The sequence below is a fragment of the Drosophila suzukii genome, chromosome 2R (assembly GCF_043229965.1).
Source record: "Drosophila suzukii chromosome 2R, CBGP_Dsuzu_IsoJpt1.0, whole genome shotgun sequence".
Classification (NCBI taxonomy): Eukaryota; Metazoa; Arthropoda; class Insecta; order Diptera; family Drosophilidae; genus Drosophila; species Drosophila suzukii.
In genome coordinates this window covers 15116889-15140330 of record NC_092081.1, presented here as the reverse complement: position 1 = coordinate 15140330, position 23442 = coordinate 15116889, and the positions used below count along the sequence as shown (strand labels likewise).

Below are 23442 nucleotides of genomic sequence, written 5' to 3'. Positions count from 1 at the left end.
TTAATTAAGAAACATTTGGTTAAATTGGCGAGTCGATAAACACATGCAGCAGTGGTGAGTTTTTCTAAGGTGGTGTTATCGATATATCAACAGGTCCCTCTTGCGGCACCTGGAAATCCTTCCAACATGCTAGAGGTGAACCGGGATAAATGTTTGTGCATAAAAATATAGTGTAGTCTTCTTATTTGTTTTATTAACTGTGACTGTAAAATAAAATTAGTGTTATTAATTAAATTAAATTTCATAAATCAAAATATTTACAAATAGTTTTTCTAAACATATTTTGATTCGACTTATTGTGCCATCTCTAAAAGTGCATTCTCAGCTTTCTTGGGTGGGAAAAATTCAAAGGTTTCCAATTACATTAATGTGAAGTACAATCAAGATAGGATTGTAGAAGTCATGGAACCGACGATCAAGCAAGAAATCAAAGTCGAAAACCAGGAGGAAGGTGCCATCAACGAGGATGACGACACGCCGCTACGGGAAAGTACAGGACAGACTCCGCCGCACGCATTTGCCACAGGAGCTCCGGTGTCCGGTTGCGGCTGGGACAGTGATCCGGAGGACGATGGCCTCGGACACCGCTCGGCGCCTCCGACTCCAAGGGCACATCTAGAGGCGCCTCGCACTCCGGGTGCTAATCTAGAGGCGGTTCTAGGAGCAATCGAACCGAAGGCTGAGCCGGTGATCAAAGAAGATGTTGATAACCAAGTGCTGGACGACATACTGGCAGATCCTTTCGATGTTGTTCCTCAGGCTACATTGACAACATCGACGTCCCCGGCGGATGTAAAGCCAACTGTGAAATTGGAGTCGGTTGAGGTGGCCAGCCATTTTATGAGCCGAGACATCCTGGACGAGATGGATCTGTGCAGCCTCGACGCCTCCAAGGAGCTGGTGCCAGACAAGCCCCAAGGAATCTTGCCAGTCGTCGAGCAACAAGATCCGATGTCAGAGAATGAACTTTATGCCAAGCAACGTGAGATCCTTAAAGAACTGGGGGAGCATGACATCAAGGAAATCGGCAAGAAAAACGGCAAGGAAAATAGCGAGGGAAACGGCAGGGAAAAGAAGAAGAAAAAGAAGCACAAGAAGGATCGCTCTCATCGCTCGAACAGAGATCAGGATGAGACCAGGAAGCGAAAACGAAGCGGAAGCTCGGAGGACGAGGGCGCGAAGGAGAAGCACCATGGCGACCGTCGTGGGCGCAAACATCGCATCAAGACCGAAAAGACAGATGAAGAATTGGACTTCGTCCCTGTTCGCCCCGATGAGAAGTCCATTCGGCCGGTTAAGTTCTCTAATCTCAGCGAGCGTCCGCCGCTGCAGGATGAACTGAATATTAAAAATCTGTCCAAGGCTGACAAGCGTAATCTAGCCGTGGCACGGGCGGAGTTGGTGCTGGAACTGTTCGAGAAGAAGGCCAACAAGGAGGTGGCGGAAGAGTTCCACATGGTGGACACCATCTGCAAACTGCCTGTGAATGACTCCTTTAGAAACCAAGGTTGCTTCGAGAATCCCTCGCCCATTTGCAACAACATGAATGTGGTCTACGAGTTCAACTCCACGCCCGGAACCCGAATCGACTTGGCTAAATGGGGACTAGAAGGAGTGCCCCAGGCTACTGGAAAGCTGCTCCGCCTGCTGGGCATCGATGTGGCGCGCTTGAAGCAGATCCAGAGCACGGCCAAGCCATCGCAGCGTATACTCAAGCTTAAAAAGGAGAAGCTCGAACAGGGCTTGGAGCCAACGGAGGAATTGGACACGGCCACGCTTTACAAGAATGCAGCAACCCAAACGGAACGCAGGACTGCCACCCACGATGCGGGCACACAGGTTCGCTTGGAAAGCCAACTGAAGGGGGCCTTCTGGCAGGACCCGAAATTTGACCGAATGAATTTGACACAGCACCAGACGAACGTGATGTTAGCCCTGCAGGAGATCTACAAGACCCTGCCTAGCACCGCCGTGGCCGTTCAACTCTACAGGGCACTGCAACCGGCTCTTGCCATTGCTCGTGCGGCAGCTCACCAGCAATAACCATTCTCAAAAATTTTTTTACTCCAAATAGCCATGCCAAATAATGCATTCCTTAAGCTCAATGAAGGAATCATAGATTGTAATTGATTAAATTGTCACAAGTGCCTATACCAATTGCCTATAAAGGGTCCAACGTTGTGTTTTCTCAATTATATGTATTTTCAAATCTCTTGCCCAAAGGTAAGGCTGTTACTAAACGGCTGTATTAATCGATTAAGTCATCTAATCTCGCGCAATGTATTCTCACTTTCTTTATACAATTAATAAATACACATTTGCACATGCATCATACATTTATAACAGGTAGTAAACTCTAATGTGGCTTACAACCAAGACTTGCTAACAAAGTGTCTTTTTCTTAGCGTACCGAGTATACGACTATATCATTGTGTAACCCAAAAGGCAGAGTTCCCACAAAGTCCTCTTGCTATTAGCTAGTTGCATTATAATCTAATTTGTAACTAAGCGTAGCTGGCACTAAATGGCCATTCTCATTGGCTGGTTTCACCTAGTAGAGAAGATTGTATCATTTGCGCACTGTAAAGACGAACGGGGCTGATTCCTCCTCCTCCTGCTGTTCCAACAGGGTGGTCCTTATAGTGGTCCGGTGCTCCTGGGCCTCCACATCATCGTAGTCCACTGAGGACGAGCGCAGCAGCTGGAACTGTGAGTTGGAATCGTTTCTGGTGATGATCAGCGAAGCGGGACGAGGTCCTGTAAAAGATATAGGCTTTATAAGTTGAGTTTTTGGGGTTGGTAATTGGAAAACATCACCTGATGGCGGCTTGGTTGCCAAGCGTTTGCTAGATCCTTGGACTTCCGCCTGTCGCTCGGAAACATATTCCACATTTGGCGTTAGCTTGTTGCCATTATTGTTGTTATTATTAGTCGCCGCTTGTTGGATCGATACCCGCTTGTCGGCCTTGACGCTTCCCTGCTGCTTCAAAATGGAATCCCGACCTGTCGGCTGTTGCACGGAGCTGGAGCCGGAGGAGCCGAGCAATGGCGTTGTCATTGCGGCTCCGGCACTCGGCGAGTCGAGTTCTAAAAATCATACGGATGAGGGAGATTTAGTCAGGGATCTGGGGGGATTACCAGACACAAGAGGTGCTAACCCGGTGAAGTTATAGTAACCAGGTGAATAAAAGCAACCAATTAACTCAGAACAGAGGTTAAAGGCGGAACATAAACACAGATAGAAGCTGAATAAAATGCAAGAGGTAACGAGTTGTTCATAAGATATCTCATTTATTTGATGCTTCATCTCACGCTAGGGATAGACATAGGATTTAGTTGGGATATGATTAGAATACCATTTGGTTAGTGGTTCATGTTTTTCGTGAGCGATTAACAATTTTAAATGTTCTGTGTGTGTGTGGGTGTTCGTGTGGCAAATAATTATTAACTAATCTTCGGCATATAACAATTGGAATGATTTAGTAATCGCAGAACTCAAATATTAGTAATAGTAGATAATACTGACCGGATCAAAGCCAAGCCAAAGCAAGAGTAAATCAAATAATACGTAAAATCATGTTTCGGATGATATGCTATATGCTATTGGTTTTGGTCTGGTTTCATTTGGCTCAGACATTGGTCCAGCGTTCGAAATGGTTCAGTTTTGTCAGACTTTAAAAGTTAAGAACGACACAACCCCATGCAGCTTAACTAAGTACACAGTTGTACGGGTGCATCCGCGGGTTAGGAGCCCTCACAGCTTGGTGTCGTCGTAGGCCTGTTCGCCGGAGGCATTGGGTATGACCACCACCATGGGCAGGGAACTGGACTCGTGCAGCAGCTCGCTGCTAACCGAGATCTGGCGCGATGCCCGATGATAACCACCACCACCACCAAACACCGAATCAACATGCATTAGGTCGAGCGTGCTACCGCTCAGATCGTTACCATTGCCCAGGTGCAGGCCACCGCCACCTGAGCCACCATGACCATGACCCCCTCCTCCGGGAGCACCCACCAGAGTGCTCAGGCTTTGCAGGGAATGCGAGCTAACGCTCCGGTTGTACTCCGCATGCAAGTACTGGTTGTTGTTGTTGTTGTTGTGGTTGCTTATCTTGACCCCGTACTGCATCTGATCGTCGGATGGCGATCCGAACTCGGATGATTCGCGGATGGGTGCTAATTGCAGTTGTGCGGCTGCCGCCAACATCTCACCTGTGGGACTCGGTCGCTCGCTACTGGCCACATCCTCGTAGGCCTCCTCGTTGAGAGTCTGCAGGGTGCCGCAGATCATCTGCTCCTCCAGCGTCACCTAACAATAAACGATTTTTATTAGTCAAAGGCCCCACTATATATCACATACATAATTGATTTGTTATGGGGTTTTGCACAAATGTGGGCTTAGAATTTTGGGTTTCAGTCTGTGTCACTTAGTGTCTGAGCTTTACCTGCAAATACTCGTAGTCATGCACTTTTGACTGCATTTCGTTTCGGTTTGTTAAAATGGTCGGAATAAGAATAGATCAAAGCACATGAGTTAGAGCGAATCGGTCTTTTGAAGATGCTGCTGCCCGATCCTACAATTTCTAACCACAAGAGGGCTCATCTTACCTGTTTCTCCATATGGCTAACGGAGTTCTTCCGCGACAAGGACTCTCTGGGTGGCTGCATCAGGGCATCCGTTACATCCTTGATCATCGGGACATTCGATGGAGCCTCTAGAGCGGCGGGTTGCTGCGGCTGGCGCGGCTGCTTCCTGGGCATGCGCTCGCATTCCCGCAGAGTGGTGATCAGCAGGCGGAACAACTCCCAGTGGCCAAAGCTTAGGCCCAGAACCTGTCCATAAGGCAATAATAAATAAGGGAAACTAAAGGAATCTAGTTAGAACATTACCGATTTAAGATCCGGCATATCACAGTGCTTCAGCACACGTCCATTGATGGCATTCTCACGGAGCACGGGCGCCAGTTTGGGCAACGCCGGCTTCATATCCTCAATGCGCTCCAGCAGACTGATGACTCCCTCCACGGTCAAGTCTGTCAGCTTGGTTTGCAAGATGTCATCCTGTGTTAAATAAAATAAAAGCTTTATAATCAATTCCTCTCCTATAATGTACAATATAAAACTTACACCAAATGAATCACTTGGTGAGTTAATCAGTGGAGTAACGGGCTCTGTGCTCGAGCTGAGATTCCTTGAGCGCAGCTCATTGGCAGGATACTCGTTCTGGAACATTTGATAGGGTGGATAGGCCTGGGGCGAAGGCACATAGGTGGTGGGCGCTGGGAATTGACGCATGGTATTGGAAACGCTGGGTCTAGCCTGTATCACTAGGGTACCCTCGTCCTCGATGGTTTGCTGGTCCTCTGTGGATGTCATTTCAATTAGATCCTTTGTTCGATCTTCAGTTTTCCCAAAAACTCACCCTTTAAGACCTTTCTTAGGTAAGGATCCAGATTAATGGTGAACGGCAAAAAGATTCGCAGATCCGCCACTAGTAGATCTGATTTGTGCAGCTGCAGGAAGGCGTCCAACTTTCGCTCATCGCGATCCAATTCCAGGAGCGGAGCAGCCTCCCTTAAGTAGGCCAGCTTTGGACGAAGCCTGGTGGGATTTATATGATTAAATATAAGATTCTTTCATGACTATATCAGGGTTTAAACTCACTTCTCGTAAACGCTTTGCAGGGACACACTCTCATCCGCATTGCCATCCATGAACTGATCGTGATGTAGCACTATCATACTAGCCCGCAGGGGCCACTGCTCCGTCAGGTTTATCCAGGAACTCAGGCGATACCAGCTGAAATCAATCTGGAAGGCCTTGAGCAAGCGTACCGTGATGTAGATCACATTCATCAGGCGGCGCATACTTCGCGGATTCACATCGCTGAAGTAATCATCTGTGAGCACAATGCGGGACAAGTCGAGTACTGTCTGCGGATTCTGGCCCAGCCGGTGGAGATTGGAACCCGTAGAGCTGGCCACGGATTCAGAGAGACGCAGCTTCTTTCCGCCGCCTGCTCGAGCGGGTCCACGTAGCTTCTCCTGACTGGAGATTATCTCCGAGGCGTTGGACAACCGACGAGCGGATACAGAGTGACCCAGAGTGGGCCCATCGTCAGTCTGGTAATCTCCCCCTCCACTTCGCTTGAACAGCAGCGCTGTCATCTGCGCTCGCTGCACCTTTCTCAATCCAGAATTCTGTAGATATACAGGGAGATGCACCAAGTTCCTGAGGAAGTCGTGTCCTCCGATTCCGCCCTCCGTGAACAGCCGTCGACTGTTGGCCTCCGCCGCTTTGGCAATGACATGGGGATCCACAGAGATAAGCAGCACAAATGGTCGATTGGGTGAGGATAGAAGCGTTTGTACAGCATTTAAGAGGGTGAGAATCCTCTCCGTGTCGCACGAATCCAAGGCATCGATCACACCCACCAAGCGACTCTGCTGAGTGGTGAACGCATCCAGGCACTTGACCATATCCGTCATTACGGCCACCTCTGCTCCCAGCATGGTCAACGGAGCAGACTCACTGGACCGAACGGCTCTCTTCAGCAGACGAATGTGGGAGGTGAACAAGGATACAAACACCTTGGCCAGGACATGGAGATGCGTGCAGATGAGCGTGCCCATCACTGCGGCAACTACATAGAGTCCCACTAGGATCTGTTCCTTCTGTTCCTTTTGCTCCTTCTGCTCCTTGGGATCCTCCTTATCGGCAAACGTGAAGTAGACTACGATGAGGGAGATGCCAGTGATCAGGGTAACAAGTGCCAGTTCGAAGATTAACACGATGGGAATGCAGCACATGCGACGCCATCGCCAGCCCACATCCACCTTCAAGCACTTGGGCCGGAAGGCTCGATACAACCGCGTGGCCAGCCAGCCGTAGTGAGATTCGATGGCATCGAGGAGGGAGGCCAGCATATGGGCCACTGCTCCATCACCCGTTGGCGAAGCACTATTCGCCTCAGCAAAGTGAAACCGCACGGGCTTGGCCTGTGAATCCGACTGTGGTCCTGGGGGATGGCAAAAGGCCACCTGTAGTATCAGGCGCAACCTCGTAATCCTCTTCTCCAGGCCATGTTGCACTGAGTAGGCCCACTGCATGTCCATCTGATAGTTGCAGTACCTAACAGCCGCCAGGAGCAGATATGCCAGCAGCAGGAATCCAACGCCCGAGGAGGCGCCTACCACCGCCGACTTGGTGCTTAGTCCCACAATCGTCCCAATAAGCAGTGCCAGATGAAAGCAGACAATGAAAAGCAGACCGCTTGTTCGGATCGGGGGTTCCGCCCATTGGCGCGCAAAGTTGTTCATCTCGTCGCGCAGCTTGTTTAGCAGAAAGCTCTTTCCACTGCCCCACTTGGCATAGAGTCCAACGGTGATGGGTGTGGTTAATGTCGGCTCACTCAGCACATCAGCCAGGGCGGAGGAATAGAGTTCGTAGCCCAGCATGCCCTCGGAATCCTCGTTGGTGTTCAGCCGTCTGGCGCCGAACACTTGACCCAATATGGTCTTCTGGTGCAGGGAGTCAATGTTGTACGGGGTTTCTCCGGCCTTGTTGGCCCGATACAGAAGCTGGCTGTGCTTGGGATTTCGCAGGAGAGCCTCCACAATTGCCTTGCTCCTTGCCCGCATCGCAATGTGCAGGCAGGTGTCGCCTCTTTTGTCACTGGCAGTCACCTTGGCCTTCCGATCCAGCAACATGTGCACAATCTCCAAGTTTCGATTCCTTACGGCTCTCAGCAGGGGAGTATCCCCATCCTTGGTGCAGGATTCCAGGTCGGGATTGGTAGCCAGCAGTAGTTTCACAATCGGCGTGTGACCCTTCTCCACCGCGGTGTAAATGGCCGTCTTGCGATCTTTTCCCTGTATATCCACATCAGCATGTTTTTTGAGCAAGGCCTCCACCACAGTTCGGTGGCCTGCCTTCACGGCATGGATGAGGGGTGTATCTGCTCCACGGTCCTGGATATTTATGTAGGCACCAGCTGCAATCAGGGAGGCGGCTATTTCCTGGAAACCCTCTCGACTCGCTATGCAAAGAGCGGTCATTCCGTCCTTGTCCAGGGCATTTACATTGGGTTTCTTCTCGAGCAGGGAACTAACGCAATCAGTGTGGCCACCAGCGGCTGCCACCAGAAGCGGTGTCCACGAGTACATTCCCGCGGTGTCCACATTGGCTCCTGCCTTAACCAAAGTGTCCACAATCTCCACATTTCCTCGCCTGCAGGCCCAAACAAGCGCCGTCGTTCCATACTTATCACCAACATTCACTTTAGCGCCGCGTTGCACCAGAAGCTCCACGATGTCCTTGTAGCCACGCCCTGCCGCCCACAATAGGGCGCCCAGATGGTAGTTACCATGGGCATTGCCATCGGCTCCTTTGTCCAGCAGAAGACGCACCAGCTCCGTGTGTCCCCGGTAGGCAGCCCACATCAAACTAGTCCAGCCACCCTGGAAAGACATTCAATGATTAGCTTAATTCAGGATTGCATTTTGAGGATGGGACCCACCATATCGCGATGCTCCACCTCGGCTCCATGGTCTAGCAGCAGTTGGACCACATCAAAGTGGCCATTACGGGAGGCACACAGCAGTGCAGTCCAGTTATCCAAGTCCTCCGCTTGAACATCGGCACCACGGGCCAAGAATTCACGGACAAAAGCAGTCAGACCACGTCCGGCAACAACCATCAACACTGTGGTGGCATTCTGTAGGATATTCGAAAAGTTTTATATTGTTAAAGCTATTTTTAATCCAAAACAGATCAGAATGATCGCTATATTCAAGATATAGTGTTCCCATAATATGTTCTGTTTGGTAAAACTTAAGAATCGGTTGTTTCCAATGTTTAAGAACCTCACCTCATCCCGATCATCAATGGTGAGATGTCGGCTATCCAAAATAGCGCGCAGACCGGAAATATCATTGTTATCGATGTACTGCAACAAGGCGCGATGTCCCAGCGAACCCATGGAGTCTCCGTAGCGATTTATGTTCTGCACAAAGAGGTATCGAATTAGTGGGTTTCAAAATATAAGTATTATACATTCTCAAAATTAATACTTCAACCGAACATCATGCAAATAAAAACTGTTGGTTTTTAGCAAAACTTGTACCAGTTATTCGTGTTAAGAAGCAATTAAAACGCAGAAACTATAACTCATATTTAAAAATGTTGCAACATTTGCCAGGGGAAATACACCGATTAGAGACTTCCGTTGCCTCTAGGGGGTCAGAGTTGAACATTTCGCATGCTAACTTAAAGCCAAAAGAACCACAACATTGGGAAGTAATTATTCTTACACATACAGAATATGTTTATCTTAGTGCTAAGTAATGGTGTATTGTTAAAATTATCCATAGGTCCATGATTGAGTCATCTAACTTTATTGCCAATAAATAAATTATGTGGGTTATAAAAAGCCACCACCACCAATCACCGAAAAACGGCTCTCCAAGAAATCAAAATACAATGGAAGGTTATAGTCGATAATTATGTGAATCTTCTAAAAATATCAAAGGGTAATTCCTGGGACTCATATCTTCAGCGTCGAGACATGCAAGAGTGCACGATATCTAAGTCCCTGGTTAAATAGATATTCATCTAGTCGGGTAATCGCACATCTTAACGATAACGTCACAGATTGCCATATTTGTTATTTGAACAATTGCCAACCACCACCTCTCACGCATTGCAGTAGCTTGGCTTTAATTTATTTGCTTATTCTAATTAATTTTGTTGAACCTTCGGTCTTTATTGGATCAATGGAACATAAACAGTTTGGTTTATTGGCTAGGCAAAGTCGGTCTTGCTGTGTTCAGATTTAGATTATATCGCCTTCGCCACGGGTTTGGGTTTCATTCGAAGGTGTTAAAATGCACTGGGCCATAACGAAGGGAAGTAAAACGGTACAGTAAATACTAAATACAAAATGGTAAACAAAGTTACCGCTGAACAGATCTAACATGAGATCTAATTGCTGTTCTATAAGCACCCTAGAACGAGTCAAATAAATGCGTATCAGTAGGTGAGTTTTCTGGCCGAAAAAAATAGATAGAAATTAGATTAGTCAGATAGCTCCGATTTACGACTGCAAGTGTGCGGCGTGAGTAAATTTTATTAGTCTGGAATATGTTTATTTATATTTTTTATCGCCAAATAACCATCGGTATTTCCTTTCTACGAGGAAGAGTTATGTGCTGAGATGGAACTTCTTTGTATCTTGTATCTGTTTGTATTCTTAATCTCTGGATATGTTTCTGATATTTTTTAATTGTTTGTTAAGTATGTTTACAATGTATAACTAACAGGTCTGACTAATTTAGTCAATGGTTGCTTTTCACTCTCGAATACTTTACATTTTTCCCCTTTTTCTTGGCCGGAGATCGCAAGTTGTTCAAGCTCAGCCGCGAGGCATTCAGTATCAATTCGTCAAAGCTCTTTGATAGTTTCATTTTGTCAGCTGATTCTCGATCCACAGTCTCCGGTTTTGATTTAGATAAATTGTATTTTATTTGGATTTATTTATGGGCTTCTGTACGTGCGTCAAGCTTATGGAACTTGGTGTTCTCCGCATTGGTCGGATTGTTTCCACTGGCCACACTCTCACTGAATGGCACTTTAATTAAGTGCCAGTATGTGCATAATATTTCTGCATTTTCTTAATTGTTTTATTGTTTTCGCTGTTGTTTTTTATTTCCGCACAGCCAATTAATTGACAAGTTAATTCCTCTGGTTATTTGCTTTCTAGTTTTCTGGTAAGTATACACTGCGCGCTTTTCCTGGCCGATCGCTCGATCGATGCAACCTGCCGCCTTAAAAGCCCGTCGTCGTCTGAGCCATCTTATCAAGCGTTTTGTTAACGGACAGTGAGAAATTAAGTTTACACGCAACCCGAAGCGAGCATCGCTTTTCAGCCCGATTACAGTCGATGTCGGTGGGTGGTGTGGTTGGTGGAGATACGGGTGGGTATGTGCGATTTTGGTAGTTTGGTTTCGTGCCGCAAATATAGTAATTGGCCACTCGAAACGTGTTTGCCGATTTGGGAGCTATTGCTTTTGGAGCCGCTCCTGCTGCCACGAGCGTTGCACAAAGACTGATTGACCAGGTTTTGTGGTCACAACACAACATCGAGTCTGGTTATTTTTACACTGCCTTGCGTAAAGAGTTTCACTTGAATTTATGCTTAGAAGAAGGTCGCTGCTGGCCTCATCGATTCCATTAGGTTATTGAACAGCGAGTCCTTTGGCCTTCGTTGATTTGCCCAGCAATTAATTAGTTGTGGGTGTTAAAATACTCGGCTGGGTGTGTAGGGTATCTGTTTCACTGTGATAATTATGACAGACTTCGGGAGATTAGGTTGTTTCAGTGCCAGAAGTACTTTCGACAGTGACAGAAGGCGATCGATAAGATGAAGACGTTTAATGAACGATTGCCAATTTGTATGTTTGTTTTCCGACTCAAGTCTCGAGTGGCTGCAATTGAGTCGCACGTCACTTGAGGTTGCCTAATGGATTCTCATCGTCGAGAGCTTGTAGTAATGGGTTAAGTTTCGCTGCGTCAGTGGAAACACGGCCCAGAAGAACACCAGCGAAGTGCTCTTACAGCATCCGGAAAATTAATAGTAATAGGGTTACGGGTAATCCCTGTGTATGTAAGGGTTATTCAAATTAATGGGTGAACTTTAGATATGTAGGCCTAAGCTCTATAAATCCCTTCAATTACTGTAACACATTAAAATGATGATGCACTTTTGAGGTCTTACATGAGTTCCATATGAACAAGTGATCTTTTTTACCTCCATTTTTACGTATAAGTTACTTTTACGACCTACAAGTTAAACCTTTGCAAATTATTAAGAATTAGAATATTACCAGTGCTCTTTTCTTTAAGGAAACATGTATAATACACATATTATATTATATATTTTCGTGTTTTCATGAGTGTATGTAAACTTTTAAAACGGGCTGAACACTTTATTGGTTTAACTAAATAGGATCAAATATTATTTCTTTTTTTTGATTTGCTGTAAATAAAATTCTAAAGATATGGTTAGGATTTTTATGTGTAAAACACTCTAACGATTGATTTATCTTTTATAGGTTGTTATAATAGTTTTCAAAGATTGTATCGAAATTTCTTGAAAAAAGGATAAGTGCAATAAAGTGCTTGTATTACCGATGGATTCATCAATTTAGCTTTCATGTGATGTGCTGAACTGGTACATATTTAATTACCCTCAACTGTTTACCAAGCCACCAGTCTTGGAGTGCGAGCAGAGTGGAAGAGTGAAAGAAAGACCATTCTTGGGGCATTAGTGGCACAGTGCGAAGCAGTAAACCAAAGTCAGGAAAAAGAAGAAGCGACTGCATTAAGAATGTTTATTTTTAGATCCAGTGCACGCGACCCATACAGGTTTTTTTCGATGGGAGTCCCATTCTGTGGTGCGATTGTGTGTCTTTTGTGTGGCTGTGTTTTGTGGGTATTGGTTTCTATGTACATATGGGGTTAGGCCAATCTCAGGGGTTAGGATCCAACAAGCGGCAGAGCAAGAAGGTTACAACACCAACTTAGCCAGGATAATCGGCATTTACGTGGGCATGGATGTGGGAGAAGCGACGCAGGGCCAGGTTGAAGTGACTGAAACGGCGGGAAGGACTTTGGTTGGAGTGCTCCTCGTGCTCCTGGCTGGGACTGGGACTGGGTCCCTTTCCCTCCGCCGCTGCCACCGCAGCATCCGTCTCCTCCTCGATGTCGATCACGAAGCGGGGCAATGAACTGTGGGGCTTCCGCTCCGTTCCATAGCCCCGATGGGTCTGGCGGGGATTCCTGTGATTCACCGCTGTTATCGCTCGCTCCTCGCTCTCCAGCAGTGGTTGGTGCAGGGACTGGAGGTCATGGTGGTGCAGATTGCTCACCAGAGCTCCGATGGTGGAGTGACCAGTGATTCTGCTGGGTGAGCTGGGTGATGCTGATGTGGCTGGAGTTGTTGGTGTTGTGGACTCCGAGATGGGAGTTTCCTCCGTGATGGCCGCCTGCTTTTGTGGCTTACGTGGGTGACCATCTTTCGGCATGACTGCTGATCTGGGTTATTGTATATGATGATACACGATGCACGAGAATTTCAGGTGACAATCGCGAGATGCTTTAGTGCTCTCGGTTATCTAGGACGTGGCTTAGTTAGTATATCATTATTTACGTGACTTAAATCGCTAGGAAAGCTTTGCTGTCTACGGCATTTTAGCTTTATGGAACTGTTAGTGCTTTATGACTGGCATGTCTTGGTCTAATTAAGGCTGACTGAATGGAATAGCAATGAACGCCATTCCCTAAATGAATCATAATTGACTGATTGATGCAATTTCATCGGGGATTAGGGTGGACCTGAATGGATGTTACTGTATGGACTGGCCTGTCCATCAAGCCGGCTTTGCTTGAGGATTCCCTTGAAGAGAAGGGTGGACAGGCTGATAACACAAACACCTTATAATCAGGAACTGACAGTGGGCCTTTCTATCACATGATATCTGTGTCTAGTTTCGCTGATAGGAAAGGAGCGCATCTCGACTACTAAGTTACTACTTGCACAACACTTATCGCGGATTTGGGGACACACCTCACTCCCACCCGGGTTCGTCTTTAGGCGGGACTTGAACATTTTCGCCAAACTCTCGCCGCTGAGTTCCGTCTTGAAGGCCGCCTTGCAATCGATGGAATAAATATACTATATATCTGATTTTTATTGGGAAATTCGATTTGGAACCGCCGAACGAACGTTGGGCACCGAGAGCCGCCAGTAAACTGTCCGCACTTTGCATGAAAGCATCATATAAATGGCCTGGCGACGGGCCTCAAACGATCCGCTCTCTATTTAGTTTTCATTAATTGGGCAAACAGCCCTGATAGCCAGATAGCTCGGATAAGAAATGGATACTAGCCTGTATATAACCGCTTCCTTATAAACAAGAGACAACACACAATGATTATCGTGTTAATTGCCTTTTTATTTCCCACAAAGTCAAATAGAAGTGAGATTTACACCGGAAAGGGATGAGCAGGTTCTGTTATCAATAAAGATATTTGCAACCTTGCAGGTAATATTGGGTTCTATTAAAATACTTAAGGGGATAGTGGTTTTTCACAAAAGAGTTGTTTTTAAATGTTCTTTAAAGGATCAAAGGATTTTGAGAATTAAACGACTACCTGTTATCTACCTATACCTCATGAAAGTAATCCAAATTAAATTTTATTTTAGTATTTTGTAACCGTCTTTCAAAGCTGCTCACTGCGAAAAGTAAACAAAGTAAAGCATACTTTCCGGATTGAGTCATAAAGTTAATGTAGAATATTTTTTTAAGAGCTTCGACAGTAAAAGGTAATTTTGATTTCTACATACCCACAAAGGTATATCTTTATATGGAAGGGTGTGGACGATTCGGGGCGCCGCGTCTAATTGAGACGATAAAACAAACAGATGGAAAACCGTTTGCGTTATCGGTTAAACAATCTGCTTCTGCAAACGTATGGAGCAGTATCCGATAAGCAGTCGCCAGTATACGTAACATATGGGGAGTACGCCCTCTAAGCCCGGTTGAACCCACCTGGCTGGCATTACCACCTCGGCCAAAGGAGCCGCGAAGTAGTCCAAAGGGGAACATGCTGCCATAGCCGCCCTGCTCGCCCCGCCGATCCTGTCCAGCACTGCTTGTGGTCGGCGATTCCGGCAGAGGATCCGGATTCAGGGGCGACATCTCCGAGTAGGCGCGGCCCACAAGGTGAAGTTTCGGTGTGCGCCGCATTGTTATAACGATTACAAACGGTTAATTATGTGGTAACGCGAGAACACCTTTATCTTTTATCAGTTTTACAGCACAAATATTTGTTTCCCCCTTCGGGGATCACACGAAACTGGGCATCTCCAGGCGAAAAACAGTGAAATACACGCCACCTAACCGATGGGCATATATTATATGCTGTCTAGGCAAATTGGCGAAAACCGAGATTACAATCTATTTGAAATATTATAGAAAACACACCGATTAGAGGAGCGCACGCGGCGCGCTCTGCTGGAAAACTAAATGGAATTGGAAGCGAAACCGCTGGCGCAGAAAGAGAAACGAGTGCTCGTCAATCGCTCGCCGGGCTCCCTTTGTTTTACTTTTTTTTCTTTATTCGGTTTTTGATAAAATGAGAAACTGTTACCCCAAAAATAGCGGTGTTTATCAAACTAGGCGTGTGTGCCCAGACACACACGTGATGCGCGAATGTGGGCGCTGTCGCAATGAAAATAAAAGCGAAAAGTTATAGGGACTAAGAACCACCGAAGCGTTCAATACCCTTGCTTAAGTACTGGAAACCCCGAGGTTCTCCTTCACATATCTTGGTAATGTTCAGTATGGGAAGGTCTTGACAATTCACAGAAGGGGCATATAAACATATGAACAATATTTAAAGTAGGCCTAGTTTTATACGATGTTACTCTTTCAACAAATTTACCATAGTTTAAATATTATATGTGTATATTTGATTTGGCGGTATAAGTACATAACTGATAAATAATAATTTATCATAAATTACATACATAAATAGTCAGTTTTAGGGATTCTAAATGCATGCTTAAACTTATTTCAACAAAAAGAAACATATTCGAAAATTTAGGAAAACAAATATTCAAACAACTGAAAATATGATTTTCTAAACGTCTAAAAAAACTGGTTATTAAGATAAAGTCTTCGTATTTCGTTGATTTAGACCTTAATCCTAACCAGCATAATATTTTAAGAACTCTAGCTGTACATATGTGCTAAATTTTTACCAAAACAAATAATATGCACAGCATAGAACTTTAAATTCATTGAGGAAACCCCAGTTTTGTTTACATTTCTTATTACATTTTCGTTTAAACAATGATTTTTATTGTTAGATTTTAACATATATTTTTTTTGTATTAATTCCATTTAAATGACTGAAGCTTTGGTTGAAGTAGACCAACATTCGTGGAAGAGAAAAAAGTATTTGCTCCAAAACTATTTTTAACCCAAAAAAGAACAACTATTCTGAGTGGGTTCTGGACTATCAATACGGATTAATAGTGAAATCTAATCAAAAAATTGATAGCCCATTTTAGGCACCTTTACAAGCGCATAAAACATTGTAAACGTGATAATTATTTAATTTGTTCATAGAACGATTGCGGAAAAATTTTGCTAATCGCAAGGGTATTTGAACCACAATGAGTAACACAATTGGTTTATGTTTTAATGAGTAACAACACTAAAATCATTGATGGCTGGAAGTCGTTCCTTCGGGTATACAGAGAATAAAGTTTATTCTTGTTATTCACTTTGGACTCTGTTTTCACTATATCTTTGTTGATTTGGAGACTCACTCACAGTGGAATTCGAGATGCGTCTGTCGCCATTTGCTGAGATTGCTAAATGCGATTCCATGAAATGTGAAATGGAGTACACCGGAACACTTTCAGCCATATTCACTACTTTTCACTAAATTTATGCAGCTTTGAGTCAGGTGTCGGAACGATACGAAAACAAACTGAGATACTTCACTCGATGAAATCAGGTGCGATCAATGATAGCCAAATGTCTGATTGATCTCGCAAATTAGCATATATTTGTGAGGCGGTTGGTTTAAAGAAGATATCAAGTACCTTTGCAGATTTAGATTCCATCGCTTGTCATGATCGTTGTGGAAAAATATAGAAATCAATACACGATCGCTTCAAATTAGCACGTTCAATTTGATGAGCTGACAGTAATTGACGAAGACTTATCGAAATTGTTTATCTTGATCGCTTTTAAGCTACCTCGACACTCTGAGGATAAAAAATATGGAGTGCACGATAACGGGAAAGATAAAGAGTGACTTACTTTCGAGCACGCAGGGTATTATGACAGATTACCGGGCGAAACAGTTAACAAAAAAACCTATAGCCGATAGCGCTCCCTTCAAAAGTAAACAAATAACTAAATAAAACTGATGACGATTTCAAGATGAAAGCGAAAATACGGACGGGACGGGGGTGGGTGTTCCGAATACAATATTATTATTATAAAAATAAATGCGGCTATACTGTAAGTGAGGGATTTGCAAGTTCTAGGTCTCTAAGTTTATTTATGTAAACTACTTATATACGTTGTGGTATGGGGAACTCAAGAACGAAATACAATGGAGAATAAAGTGCACAAGTTATTAGCACATTTTGAGGCTACTTATGGGTCACTACCATACTATACTGTACTGTACTATTTAATTATCGTATTCAGTCGAGTCTACAAATTAAAATAAGGCGGGTATGATGTATGGCAGAAACTTCGGATCGGGTTGAAACCGGATGGGCTCACCTGTTGTCTGGATCAAGGGCACATATATCTGCGAATCCGGATCTTTGGGGATGTTCTCGGGATCTTCTGGGATCTGGATCTCAAAGCGGAATGAAAACAAACGACAGCTGAGCAGCATTCATTAACAGCTGAGCGCACGTGTATCTGTAAAAGTATCTGTATCCGCGTAGCCGTATCTGTGTGCGGGTGTCTCGGTGTGTGTGTTTGTGGGTGCCAACTGAAACGTCGATAAAATCTTTTTCTTCAACGGCACAAAGAACCTTCGTCACTTGAGTAATTTTTGGGTTACACAAATATTTCCAGTGCATTCACAAAAACAAAGTGTCACACCAACAAACTAAAGTCTTTTCTGTTTGAGCAAGACGACGGCACTTTCAAGGGTATTCACCTCCCGCACTTCAATCCTTACACATTACACAATGAGTTACAGAATACTGGCGGCAAATCAGGGAAACACTCTTGCCATTTAATTGTTATTTGCGTATATAATTTCACGAGCGACGAGCAAAATTCGCAGCTCCTTCATGTGTCTTTTCAGGGCTGCCACCCAGGCGAAACTATTCTCGAGACTCTGCAGCCCTGGTGGCGTTGCCACATGGGCGCCAGTCAAAAATCTTCTAAATAAACCAAACGCGTGTTGCAGCGCCAAAAGTCGCGACATATCAATTAAGAAAGTTAATAATATTGCTAAAATGCCTGGAAACAAGCTGAATCCCCGGGAGTCTGGAGCCCATATCGTAAAGCATGCCCAGCATATTCGGGTTTTGCCCGCCGGCATTGAAAAGCTAACCCAGGAGATTGTAAAAGGTCTGAAGGAAAAGCGCATCGCTGTGGAGAACTTCTCGCAACATGAACTGCATCCTAATCCAAACACAAATAAGGCAGAGGATTATTCCAAAGCAGCCGATTGGGTCTTTGTGCTGGACACCCTTAACTTTTGCTTCTGGACACCCAGTGAGTAACTATTTACATATATAGCTAAACATCTCTTATCTTTAAGACTAATACCCCACAGATAACTATACCAAATACAAGGTCGATGGCTACACCGGGTACTTTGCTCTATGTGCCGCCGTTAAAAGAGCCATCAAAGAAGGGGTGGATGTGATCAATCCCAAGTTCTACTCCGAGATTGATCTTAAGACCCTGGAGAACATTTTCCGTTCTGACGACGGGGAGACCGAGATACCCCTGATTCAAAAGCGCCTCGAGTCGCTTCATGAAGTCGGAAAAGTTCTAATCGAGAAATATGAAGGCAGTTTTGAGAATGTTATCAAGAAAGCCGACAAATCGGCGGTGCGTCTGCTGGATCTCATTGTGGAGGAGTTTCCCTGCTTTCGCGACGAGGCGGAATTTGCCGGAAAGAGAGTTTCCATCTTGAAGCGAGCCCAGATCCTGGTGGGCGATGTTTGGTCCTGCTACAGAGGACAAGGACTTGGCTACTTCAAAGACATCGATCAGATAACCATGTTTGCCGACTACCGCATTCCTCAGGTACTGGTGCACTTCGGCAGTTTGGAGTACACCAGCGAGCTAATGGAGTTTCTCAAGTCTGATACCATTTTGGAGAACGGTGATCCCCGGGAAGTGGAGATACGCGGCGCTTCCATATACATCATAGAACAAGTTCGAGATGCTGTGGTGAAGATACTCCAGGAGCAACACCCCGAAATCGCACTGGACAATGTGAACTCCATTGTGATCGACCAGTATTTGTGGGACTACCGGCGTCAGCACAATGCCGACTTGGAGCACATCCCCTTCCACAAGGTGCTGAGCATCTACTACTAGCCACAGGAACGCAAATAAAGACGGGTATATGTTAAACTGTTTTGTCCTTTAATGATCCGAAATCGGGTAAATCATCTACAGAGTAACAGGCTTGGGCTTTCCCTGCTGGCCAGCGATGCGCTCGTTGTATCGCTTGACGGACTCCTCGCGGGAGAGGTTTCCCTTGCGGGCATAACGCTGGTTGATCAGGAACTTCACATCCATCTGGCGGGTTGGGGAGATATGAATGTGATTAGTAATCCACAAGGATTTCAAGGCACAATCCAAATACTTACACCCAGAGTGCTCTCGTGGCGTTTGCGCAGCGGGCGCTTGATGCCATTGCGATGGGCCTTCTTGTTCTGGTTGTGATTTGTGTGGTTCTTGGACTTGGCCATCTTAAGCTGCTCCGGATATCCAAAGATTCAAAGGTGGGCATGAAAACAGAAAAAATTCTCCATTACAATTTTTGTAAGGCGTTAAATACTTTGTTCCACTGCTAGCCATTGTAAATGCTAAGAAACCCAGCACTTTTGGGTTTTTCCATTACGTCAATTGTGTTTTTGCCACCTACGTTTTTCGCACACTGGAATTCCTAGCTGCAAATAAAGATTTTATAAGTTAGAATAAATTCTATTAGAAAAACGCGGAGCACACTTACGGAAACGCGATGGAAAAGAAGGGAAAGCTAGAGTGCCTGCCGGAGAGCGCAAGAAAGGTCCTAAAAAAGGCCAACCACGTGAATTCAGCGTGCTGTTATCCGCGTGCTGTTAAGCGCATTTGGTTCCATCACTACTGTAGAAATCGAACACAACATTCTAAAACTTGTGGGTATTGGGTTTAAATTGCTAAAAAAGTTTAAGCATTAAACGAATATTTTGATTTCATTTCATTAGAAAATGTAGAAATAAACAGAAAATAATGTATCAAATCAATTAGAGCTTCGTGGCTTCTAAGTGAATGGGAGGCTATTCATCACTGACGGGTTTGATACCTGCTGGTACTAGATTGCAGAGGATTGGATGTCTTTCAATGTAGCCATTAAAATTATTTTACCTTCCAAGCAGATAACATAACATAAATAAATATCAGCAATATATACTATCATAGGTGTTTACTATATAAAATTGTTATTCTGTAAATAGAGAATTGTATCCTAGGCCAATTTGTCCGCTGTTATATTTATATTGTATATATTCATATTGTATTACATACAATTCTTTGACTTTGATGTCATATTTCGAGGACATGACATTTCGAAATGTCGACCAACATCGTAATTTCGAATTTAAACATTACTAACAGTATTCTTTTATATTCTGTTAAGCACAGTTTGCTAAAATATACTATTCTTTAAAAATATACTAAATCTAAAATATAGTATGCGATAGCAGTCGCATGAGCAAGAAAACACTAACGCGTTGTAGGCTTGATAAATTGTTTGTTTTTATTGCAAACATAAACAAATAGCTAAAGGTTTTATTTATTGAACAATTATTAAGAATAAGCAAAATGCCACTAACTGCCGAGAGTGCAGCTCAACAGATTCAGGTAAAACTCCATACAACATTGATGGTACTATGCATTATTTTTAAGATTTTTTAACCGTTTTTGTGCAGGATCGCCTGAAAGATATTCAACAACATATTCACATTGTGGACGAGGAGCGTCGTCGGGCGGAGAACTCTATTTCCAGCCTGGTGCGATCCCTCCATGCCACCAATCAGAAGGTTAAGCCCCTGCTCAAGGCCAGCTTAATGGAGGCTGCCCAGGAGGAGGCCACAATTCGCGCCGCCTTGGCCAAAATTCACGAGATTCGCAGCATTCGCAACGAGAGGCGCATCCAAGGTGAGTGGGCAATGGGTTTTATAGGGCAGGATTTATCCTTAACTACTCCACAGCTCGAAATGCTGGAAACAAGGAGGCTATTCGAAGAGGAGCCCTTATGAAAATGGTGCAACTGTCCGCTCAAACTCTGCCCTTGTTCGTTGGAAAACTGGGAGAACGGGCACCGGCTCTTTGTGGAGCCATTCCCGCCGAGGGGAACTATGTGGCCAAGGTGGGTTTAACGATATTAAGAACTATATGTCTACCAAACTATCTCATCGGTAAAAAATTATTTAACGACACTAATATTAGAAATTTCATGAAAGATTATTTTTAGCCCTATTTATAAAACATCTGTAGTGTCTGAGATGTCATTTAACATCTTATATCTCGGTCTATAATAGCATTTAATAATTTTTTAGGTTGGCGACAATGTGGCAGCTTTAGCCAAGGGAATTGATGAGGAGGAGAACTGGATTCTGGCGGAAGTGGTGCAGTTCCTGCACCGCCAGAACAAGTACGACGTGATCGACATTGACGAGGAGCAGAAGGATCGCCATGTACTGAGCAAGCGGAAGGTTATACCCCTGCCTTTGATGCGTGCTAATCCAGAGACCGACGGCCACGCCCTCTTCCCTAAAGACACGGTGGTAATGGCGCTATATCCACAGACCACCTGCTTCTACAAGGCCATTGTGCACCGCCTGCCGCAGACCGCCACCGAAGACTACGAGGTGCTCTTCGAGGATTCGTCGTACATGAATGGCTACGCCGAACCCTTGCCAGTGGCCCAGCGCTATGTGATTGCATATCGCCCCACGAAAAAGGGCGCCGGCAGTGGCAGCGGGAATCTCTCATCAGCTTAATTCCTTAAATAAATAAGAATAACATTATAGTAGCCACTTAAGTATGTTTTTTTTATAAGTTTGCTTGCTCCTCCTTGTAACCGGAGCAAAACATCTAAGTGCAGCTTAGAAAGATATATCCTGGTAGAACTATAGTTCTATCAGATCAGTTTAAATCGTAACTTCATCGAGGTTTTCAACCATGGGTTGTGTTTGCGATAAGAGGAAAGTGGTATTTCTGGTATATTTTCCGGGCACGGTCACGTTGATTCCCCAAGTTAAAAAAAGTTTAAAGTAAGTTCGTAGCAAAACAAAGAAGGGACAGCTGAAAACTATGAGTGAAACGGGGCTAGCGACGCAGAATAATGTAACCGCGGAAAATGGGGACTGCTTCGACATCCTGAAGGTGTCCACTCTCTTCGAGAGCAGCCTCCTGGAGGAGAATGACGTACAAATGGACGCCTACTTGGCAGCCTACGAGGAGATAATGAAGTAAAATAGAAAAGCCGTCCTAGTTTTGGGTCGAACTTTACATAATTTTGGTTGCTCCGCAGGTTCTTCCAGCTGATGGGCAGTGTGTTCAGTTTTGTCAGCAGCGATGTGCGCACCAAAATAGATATACTATACGCTCTGAGGGCGAAGGACACGGATGAGGTGGAGCACTTCAGTACCTTCAGGACCATGTTGGAGTACGAAAAGGAGGCCCAGTTGCTCAATCAGAAGGGCTACGTGTCCGGGAGTCGCACCCTGCTACGACTTCATCGCGGCCTGGGTGAGTGTTTCGTTTGGAAAAAGCTAAAACACTGCCACAGTGGCTAATTGATTGCGTCTGCCTTATCTAGACTTTGTCTACGAGTTTCTTAACCGGATCCAGGCGTTACCCGACGACCAGAAAACCGTGGACGTGTGCAAGGCAGCCTATGACGACACCCTGGGCAAACATCACTCATTTCTCATCCGAAAAGGAGCCCGGCTGGCCATGTTTGCCATGCCCACGCGAGGCGATCTCCTGAAAAGGGTCTGCTTTGATGTCAAGGTGGCCAAGGAGAACCTGCCGACCATGCTGGAGCACATGCGATCCATCTACGACCGCACGGAGAAGCTCTATACGCTCCACGATCTACACAGCCTGCCCTAGAACCTACCACGTACATGGGCTACTCAAAAGATCTGATAAAATGATATACATCCAATAGTGAATGACGATTCCCTAACTTATACAATTATAACATGATATTATACTTCAATTACATAATTATGGACAAGTATCACCCTATCAGATCTTGTGACTACCCCAAACTAGATTATGTAGCTTAAATTGTCTGTGTTGAATGTGTAACTGCAAGTATTTGTTTTTTAAAGCCTGTAAGTTTTAATTTTGCATTTGAAATTGCCTGTAATCGCTCACTTATCGCCTTGTCCACAGGCTGTGCAATGTTTCCCAAATCCCCCGTAATATAAAACCAAAAAAGCTTTAGTCATGAATGAAAAACTTGTCTTATCAGGGTGTATTGAACTTGGCCAACTAGGACAAACATAGTTTTTCGTGTTTGTGCCGAAAATAATAGCATAATAAGCGGAGTTGATTCGATAAGTCGTTGGGGAATGCTACCTCATAAAAAGCCAAC

At 44.8% G+C, this 23442-nt stretch overlaps 6 protein-coding genes across 25 annotated transcripts; 4 read left to right on the top strand and 2 right to left on the bottom strand.

The window, feature by feature from the left end:
- The first annotated feature begins 300 nt into the window (after positions 1-300).
- On the top strand, positions 301-2334 carry Panx (Panoramix). Its single transcript, XM_017073232.4, has one exon. The coding sequence runs from the start codon at positions 403-405 to the stop codon at positions 2041-2043; it is 1641 nt and encodes a 546-aa protein (XP_016928721.3). The 5' UTR covers positions 301-402; the 3' UTR covers positions 2044-2334.
- Arms (Ankyrin repeat-rich membrane spanning) lies at positions 2249-17913 on the bottom strand. Of its 20 annotated transcripts, none has more exons than XM_017073217.4 (13): positions 17373-17913; positions 12606-13175; positions 8873-9007; positions 8522-8719; positions 5668-8462; positions 5426-5604; positions 5131-5366; positions 4894-5064; positions 4612-4836; positions 4449-4478; positions 3949-4312; positions 2818-3087; positions 2249-2757 (listed from the first exon to the last, which is right to left on the bottom strand). In XM_017073217.4, exons 2-13 carry the CDS (start codon positions 13083-13085, stop codon positions 2570-2572), a joined length of 5271 nt encoding a protein of 1756 aa, XP_016928706.3. In that variant the 5' UTR covers positions 13086-13175; positions 17373-17913; the 3' UTR covers positions 2249-2569. The 20 variants fall into 20 exon arrangements, with proteins under 20 accessions (XP_016928706.3, XP_065719738.2, XP_016928715.3 ...); XM_065863666.2 differs by having other exon boundaries at positions 12606-13095; XM_017073226.4 differs by lacking the exon at positions 12606-13175 and having other exon boundaries at positions 17373-17911.
- Positions 17914-17976: 63 nt separating this feature from the next.
- On the top strand, positions 17977-19199 carry LOC108009130 (queuosine 5'-phosphate N-glycosylase/hydrolase). Its single transcript, XM_017073233.4, has 2 exons — positions 17977-18326; positions 18388-19199. Exons 1-2 carry the CDS (start codon positions 18065-18067, stop codon positions 19161-19163), a joined length of 1038 nt encoding a protein of 345 aa, XP_016928722.3. The 5' UTR covers positions 17977-18064; the 3' UTR covers positions 19164-19199.
- On the bottom strand, positions 19191-19746 carry RpL29 (ribosomal protein L29). The gene is made up of 3 exons (XM_017073234.4): positions 19717-19746; positions 19439-19546; positions 19191-19367 (listed from the first exon to the last, which is right to left on the bottom strand). Exons 2-3 carry the CDS (start codon positions 19538-19540, stop codon positions 19239-19241), a joined length of 231 nt encoding a protein of 76 aa, XP_016928723.1. The 5' UTR covers positions 19541-19546; positions 19717-19746; the 3' UTR covers positions 19191-19238.
- A 789-nt stretch (positions 19747-20535) lies between these two features.
- Positions 20536-21864, top strand: Sgf29 (SAGA-associated factor 29). The gene is made up of 4 exons (XM_017072624.4): positions 20536-20693; positions 20762-20990; positions 21044-21201; positions 21392-21864. Exons 1-4 carry the CDS (start codon positions 20655-20657, stop codon positions 21833-21835), a joined length of 870 nt encoding a protein of 289 aa, XP_016928113.2. The 5' UTR covers positions 20536-20654; the 3' UTR covers positions 21836-21864.
- A 227-nt stretch (positions 21865-22091) lies between these two features.
- LOC108009239 (ceramide-1-phosphate transfer protein) lies at positions 22092-23306 on the top strand. The gene is made up of 3 exons (XM_017073407.4): positions 22092-22306; positions 22369-22586; positions 22657-23306. Exons 1-3 carry the CDS (start codon positions 22149-22151, stop codon positions 22950-22952), a joined length of 672 nt encoding a protein of 223 aa, XP_016928896.3. The 5' UTR covers positions 22092-22148; the 3' UTR covers positions 22953-23306.
- The last annotated feature ends 136 nt before the right edge of the window (positions 23307-23442 follow it).